Source organism: Limulus polyphemus, unplaced genomic scaffold, assembly GCF_000517525.1.
Source record: "Limulus polyphemus unplaced genomic scaffold, Limulus_polyphemus-2.1.2 Scaffold1999, whole genome shotgun sequence".
Taxonomy (NCBI): domain Eukaryota; kingdom Metazoa; phylum Arthropoda; class Merostomata; order Xiphosura; family Limulidae; genus Limulus; species Limulus polyphemus.
This window is the reverse complement of record NW_013667609.1, coordinates 49,881-57,451: the sequence shown is the minus strand read 5'-3', so window position 1 is coordinate 57,451 and position 7,571 is coordinate 49,881. Positions and strand designations below refer to the sequence as shown.

The 7,571-nt window shown below is 30.1% G+C and overlaps 1 protein-coding gene across 3 annotated transcripts in view; it reads right to left on the bottom strand.

Annotated features, from left to right (window-relative positions):
- LOC106465611 (proliferation marker protein Ki-67-like) overlaps positions 1 to 7,571 on the bottom strand; it is a 79,346-nt gene that overhangs the window by 27,674 nt on the left and 44,101 nt on the right. For all 3 annotated transcript variants that reach the window (XM_022393535.1, XM_022393534.1, XM_013925847.2), the window contains 2 exons: positions 5,954 to 6,176; positions 2,895 to 4,477 (listed from right to left, as the gene is read on the bottom strand). In XM_022393535.1, coding sequence (XP_022249243.1) covers positions 2,895 to 4,477; positions 5,954 to 6,176 — 1,806 coding nt within the window. The remainder of the gene's footprint in view (positions 1 to 2,894; positions 4,478 to 5,953; positions 6,177 to 7,571) is intronic.

The window sequence follows — 7,571 nt, the reverse complement described above, 5'->3', positions numbered from 1 at the left end:
ACGTTTAGATTGAATGGTAATTTATAATCAGTCACAAGAACGTCGAATCCAAATCACATGAAAAAACACGGGGGTGCTTAACTTTTTTCCAGGTGTATAGTTAAAATGAAAACACTGTTACTTATAATTAAAATATGAGATCTTGAAGCATCTGAAAAGAAAACATAATACAGAACTTATACTAGTAGCTATCCCAAATTTGTCATTGGGTAAAAAAATAACTACCTATCATTTGATATTGCTTTCAAAAGGTAAGGTACAAGTCTGTTATTGAATGATAACCTACACAAGATTTTCAAGTTCTCTTACCCCTTTAAGAACAATCCTGGCTGTTTTGTGAATGTCACAATGTTTTACAGTTATGTTCAAAATTTGAACTCTATTATGTATTATGGATGTATGTCAGTAAAACTACTATTAGAATGTAGTTTATAATTCAAATTTTGTATTATTTAATATTATTCAAAAGAAAACATAAAAAAAATATCTCTCTCTCCCAGGGTGTATACAGAACATTAAGGTACACATTTGTTTTTTTTATAAAACTTAAATTAAAACAGTTTCCATACCATTTTTATTAGTTTATATTGAAATGAACTAAACTCCTTATCCTGAACCTTACCAAGTTATAAAATATTGAAAACAAAATAATGTTTTGATGACTGACAGAATTATACATTTGCCATCACCCAAGTATAACAAACACAAACTGTTGTAATGAGTTCAAAAATAAAAAAGGTAAGATGATTTTAGAAAAAGCACATAAAAAAACACAAAATAAGAAATCTATGCAACTATTTTTCTGTTTGAATTAAACCAATACATTTGTAAATTCTGAGCAATGAACATCTTTCACAAATAATGTCTATTTCCATATTTTTGATTTTAGAAATCAGGATATTTGGATCAACAAATTCACAAGTTTTTCAGATTGATATTCATCTTTATATTCTTAATGAAAATATATTTTAAGAAAGCCTTTTTCCTCACACTTCCTGTAAAATATTTCGCCAAATTAAGTTTTCTTTTACTTCTACTAAAGTCTTTGCTTGTTTTATAGAAACTTAAAGGATAAAGAAATATACGATGAATGAATCTATATCAAAGGAAACTCTAGAAGATATGTCTAATACCATCATACCTAAGAACTTATACATCTAATAATAATCAACAAAAAATAAATAAAAGATCAGTAAAGCCAGCTTTTTGGAATTTTGGATGCAAAACAAAATTTAACATTTCAGATATCAAATTCGAACCAACTTCTTGTGGGGTGCCATAGTGTCAGTAAAATATAATAAAGTTTCAGATTCATGCCTTTTAGTTTAAATTTATGATTGTTGTTGCAAAAATAGCGATTCAGATGAACATTTCACCATAAAAACAATTTGTAATAATTTATATATCTTCTTTGAATCAAACAGATTTCCCTTTCTTCTGTTATCTCTGTATAATCTAATCATCTAGCAGCTGTATCATGTAGAATGTAAAACAGAGCTTTCAAATGATTCTCAAGGTCTTATCCTGCAAATAATTTCATATAATAGCTTTTTCTTATGCACTATGCCTCATATAAAACCTGTACATATAGTTTATTAGAAGTTCTGATAACTGAAATACAACCAAAATTTATACTACAAATTTCATTTCACAAAAGAGCACTAAGTAACCTCATTTTCAAGCTCTAGCCATGTATCACCACAGAAAAATAATTACAAATAGGCAATTCCATATAACACAGGTAAGCTGACATGCAATTACATTTACACAAACTTAGAGAGAGAGTAGTTTGGTGGAAATTTTTATTTTTCAGGATATACCCAATACATTTTTGTTAGTGATGACTAGCAAAAAAAACCCTGACTCTAGGAATATTTTTCCTGTTTTTTACCCTGTCTCCATATTTGATGTCATGTGACATGCAAGTGCTCTAAAGTCTCTTCCTATTACTTTGTAAGGTAACATAATCTGTGATATATTTTCAAATTCAAATATACAGTTTCAATATTCTAACTTCCCTGTTTAGTGAAATATTACCACATTTTCCCAACCCATGAAAGAAGCCTTGTTCATTTATCCCTAACTTTCAAGACAATTTTCAAAACCATATATTTTTATTTGAAGTACAAGTTTATAGCCAACAGAAACAGCTTATTTTCTATTTTAAGCTTTCAACCATTCTTTTGAGTTTACCAGCAACAAAGGAAGTGACTGATGTGTGTTCTGTAGTAGAAATTGATTCTCATAGCATTAACAATTCTTTAAACCTACTTATAGCTTAGGTAGAAAGCCAGTTAAATTACAGTTGATTTTGGACATTCTATTCAAATGATTTATTTATTATTTATGTTTTAAAATGCATATTTGAAAGGAACACAAATTTTTGTTTTGACAACAAACTTAAACAGAAAAAATAAATTAAAGTTAGCTAGCTATGTGTTCAAATACAGAGCTTCGTGTGTGCAGCACCCTACTTACATGTTTATAAGGTAAATAAAAAATTTATACATTGTATATACATTTTATAACCTTGTCTACATCTTAGTATTCAAACTTGCTGACCACAAAAACGTGTAAAAAAATTCAAAGGATTGTTTAATGAATAATTTCTTTGGAAGTTAATAGCAGCTGCAAAGTAGCAGCTAATTCATATTCAATGATTTAGTTTTAGATGTATTAAACACTTTATTAACTATACATCCTTGACCACTTGTATTTTAGGATGAGAAGTCATTAAAGAATTTCCATATCTAAATAAATTACAATCATCTTCATATGATCTTGTTTGACTTTCTTTATGTGAAATCAATCTATTACAACACTTTACTTTTTAATTTGATCTATGTACTGTTTTAAACAGTATTACCTCAACCTCAGAAAATGTGAAGTCTTACCTTTAAAGGAGTAGCCGTTTGGGATTTAACTTGATTCTTTGTCGTTTTTAGTGACTTCTTTAAAGCTAGTTTTTTGGCCGTTTTTTTGGTTGCAACAATGCCCTTTTGCATCAGACCCTTCTTTAAAACCTCTGACCATAGTTGTTTGTTAACAGTTTTCGGAGACTTTCTTGGGGTTTTACCAGTTTTGACTCTTGGAGTTGTTTTTTTGTTTATGTTACTTAAAGGAGTCAAGATCTTCGTTGCATGTACAGCTGATTTCTTACTGTCAGAAGGTGTTGCTGGTTTTGATACTGGTGTAACTACTTTGGGTGAAATCATTCTTTTTTTAGCTGAGCTTCTAGTTATTGTTTCACCCATTTCAGGACTGGTTAAAGATGGTGGTGTTTTACTGCTTACTCTCTTGGATAAACCTAAGTTGGATGGAGTTAAAGATATTGGTTGACTGTTTTTAAGCGACATTTCATTAAAGGATGACGATAACTGTTTATTTCCATTACAAGTTATATCCAATAAAGAGGATTTCAGAGCCTTCTTTTCTTGAATGCATTGAGGGCTCACAGACCTTACTTTTCTAGCTTTCAGTATTTGTTTTACTTGTGGTGATTTAACCCCATATAATAATGAAATTGAAGATCTTTTCTCAATAGTTCTAGGACTTCTAGAATTTCTTACTGGTTTTTTTATTGCTTCAACTGAATTCTTGGAGATAGACACTGATGCTCCCTGAGAAGCCTTGGGAGTCAAAGAAATCTTCTTTGTTTTGTATCTGCCATGTGAATTTGGCAAGTTTTTCAATTTATTACAAACTATTTCTTTGTCATTTTTAGATGTTACAGAGATAGGCCCATTTGTTGAATTATCTGATGAGTCTTTGTTATTCACTTCTCTTAAACTAGTTAATGAATGACTGTTTTTTGTGCTCCTTTTTATGTTTGAATCAGAATTTCTTCGTTTGGTCATAGAAGATTCATACTTCTGTTTAAGTAACTGATTAGGCATTGAAATACGTTTTTTTGTAGATGCATAAAAAGCTTTGGGCCTAATTTTTGACCCTTTGACACTTGCAGGCTTTTGTACAAGTGATGTATTTACTTTCAATGTTTTTGAAATGGATTCATTTAGATGATTAACACTTACAGCATGGGATGTAGCAATGGATGGACTAGCCATTTTTTTGTTTCCTGGTGACTTAGATGATTTTTTAGAGAGAGCATTCTCTTTTTGGTTATTTTCAGAAGAAAGTCTTTTGGGTGAAGATGATGATTTTTTTTGTGGTGATTCTTCGTTGATTTTAAGTTCTCGAGGAACTTCAGACACGCGGCCTTTCCTTAAGGTTGCAAAATGTGTTAAAATTGGCGAACCAAAATAGTTAGGAACAGATGTTCTTCGTGAGGGAAAACTACCTCTTTTCAGGGGGGTAGAGGGAGGCATATTGATATCAAATTGCTCTGGACTCAACACTGGACCAAATGATACCCGTTTCTTTTTTGTGCTTGTTCCATAATCATCAATATTTGGTGAAAGTTTTCGTTTTTCCACAGAAACTTTTCCTGATTTTGGTGATTTTTTTTTGCTGGAACCTAAAAATAGGGATAAAAACTGCATTATATTTATTATCTATAACTTTTTAAATGTAAAGAACTTTAATTCACATCTTTGAAATTCATACTATTTTGAATTAATGCTTTTAACACTTTTCAAAATTTTACACAAAACTATACAAGGGGTATCTACATTAGTCATTTCTAATTTTGAGCTGATAGGTTGAAAGGAAGGAAGCTACTCAACAGTTTTCACTGCCAACTCTTAGACTACTGTAATTAATTAGTGGATTTGACTTCACTCTTTTAACTCTCTCATGTCCCCAAAGTATGGAGTATGATTTTGCAAAAGGTGATGTAAACCACAGGTCCTTGGATCCATAATTGAATACACCTACTACTGGGCCTTGCCTCACTCAGGGGGAAAAAAAAACTGTGAAAAAATATTTTAGCTATCTATGAAATCTGAAGAATATATAACTGTTAAAACAGTTTCTGAAGCACAATACATTATGTTTACTAAATACTTGAAAATTCATGAAACAAAAAGTTAATTCCAAATTTGCAAATATGGTAAATTATGTAAAATTACATTAACTATATAGTACATTGCACAATAAGAACTGATTTACTGCTTTTCTACTGTTTTGGTACCTCAATTTCTTTGCTCTGTTAGAAAGCAGCTACCAATAAGTATGATAAAAGCACCATATCTGTTGTTCGTAAAAATCATATGGTATAGATTTATAACTTTAGAACAATGTTCAAAAAACCATGCAAGATTAATTTTGGACTTTAAAAACAATTCAGAGAAATCAGAAGGCTTAAAGCCATTTTGTAATCTATAAAATTCTTTTACACATGCAAGTACTGAAGACCAACATTTAGAATTTTTTATTCTATTATTCATCAAAACAGCATTGTTCAATGAGGTTTTAAGCTGTTATATTATTTGAAAAATAAAAACGTTTTGAAGATTTTGAGTTTTGTACAAAATATTATTTCTAAAATTTTACTTTCCTAACCTGAGTTCTTATTTCTAAAATTTTATCCTTTTACATGAGGTTGCTATTAAACATTTCTCTTTTAAACATATTTCTTTTTATAAAACTGACATCTGTTTTGAAACTAATACACTCTGCATACATTGTAGAAAAATGTATGATTTTAAGTGATAGCTTGATACTTTTGTTAGAGTAATTTCAGGAGTTGCCATTGTGTTAAGCTGACACTCAATCTGAAGTCCACAAAGAGGATGGAGCTGTGTAACAAGATAATATTACCAAGTTTCTTTTACATGAATAAACTAACAAAGTTATAATCATTTAAAACAGCTACAGCAATACAATCTTCCAAACACAATATTTGAAATGGAGTTCTTATTTATATTCTCATAATTAATCTTTAAAATTGACTTCAAAATCATCTCCAATACTCAAGTTCATACTAGCAAACAACTCAGTAATAGCGATAATTTGTAATGCAATAAATATGGAACCAAAATTTATTACCTACCAGGTTTCTTAATATTTTTAGGGGATGGAGTGGAAGAGTTTTTAGGACTTTTTGTTACAGTCTTTTCAGGTACTTTTTTCAGAGATGGAGGGCTTTTACTTAACGACTTTTTTCTTGATACTGGTGTTTTTCCTGGGGAAGTTTTCTTTTTACTTGGAGATACTGATTCAGCAGGAATTTGACTGGGACTCTTCATTACACTGGCAGCATTTGGAGCAGGGGTCTTAAGAACAAAAAAGTAAAAACTATGTGGTTTAATAATATAAAATGTAGAACTTGAAAACATCTTTTACATCATACAAAACATAACAATAATAAAGAAAAAATATAAAAAAGGTTGTTCAAATATTAAGATAAAAGTATTTCATATTACAGCTATTAACCTGTAATACCTCATATTGTCCTACTTATTCTGTATTGTTATATTCCATACAAGGGTTAGTTTATCATCTATTTAATTTAATACTGAAATATGAAGATACAAAAGCAAACAACTAAAAACAAACATTCCTTCCTGTTGGTGCAAGATATCTATACACAAACCTCCAATTATAGCACTAAGAGGGCCAGTCAATCTAATATGTTTTGTCAACTTTAAAGTTCTTGAAAGATCTGAGTCAATACTGAGTACTTTCTCTATAAACTCCTCCAATAAGGATTTAATGAGTTTGACCACATACCACATGACTGACCACCACTATGGTACTGTAATATCAGATCATCAGTACACAACTGATAGGGTTTTTTAGTGAATCAATCTGATAGGTTTCATTGACTGTGATCAACAGGTTATGAGTATACCATCATTATTTCATTCACCCTATGTTCACAGGTAGGGTTCAAGTGCACAACTTTTTACAGAGTGCCATTCAAAATGATATTACATATTTGATGTCACAGTTATCAGCTTCTCATTTTACCCAACATTGCTGATTCAGTAAAAGTGCATGGTAAGAGTAAATACCAAATAAAATATACAGGGATAATGAAAAAAAAAAAAAAACTATAGAAATGCATTTCGGTGGTTCTAAAGTTGATAATAAAGTAGTTTGATTAAACTTTGAATGTAACTCTGTAAAAGGTAATGACATGCACATTTTGACCCCCACCTATACACATAGGGTTAAGACAACAGTAGTAAAAATACCTGTCATTATACCTGTCATTTATTGTATTATGTGCAAATTCAAAACTTCAGATATATCACAGAATAAGATGAAAGCCATGCTTCCTAATAATACTGTACTATATTCAAAATTATGAGGTTTATTGAAATTTATCTTTGTGTATAATTTATTTCAAGTTATGCTGAGTGATATTTCATACTTAAGTCATAATTTATCTAATGTTTAATAATGGCTGGAGACGGCTTGAATGGGTTATGAAGAAAAACCTTAATAGTCTGTACCTTTACTGGTAAAACCATCGTCATGAATAAATGATGTACTTGTGAAACATATAATAATCTTGTTTTAATATGTATATGTTATATCGCATAAAAGAGAAAACCATTATGGGTTCACCAATGAAAAATCTTTCTCCACAAATTGTCTACCTTTCTCAAGGATAGAACTTACTATTTTGATGACGAGGAACCCACTTTGAGACTAATAATGGC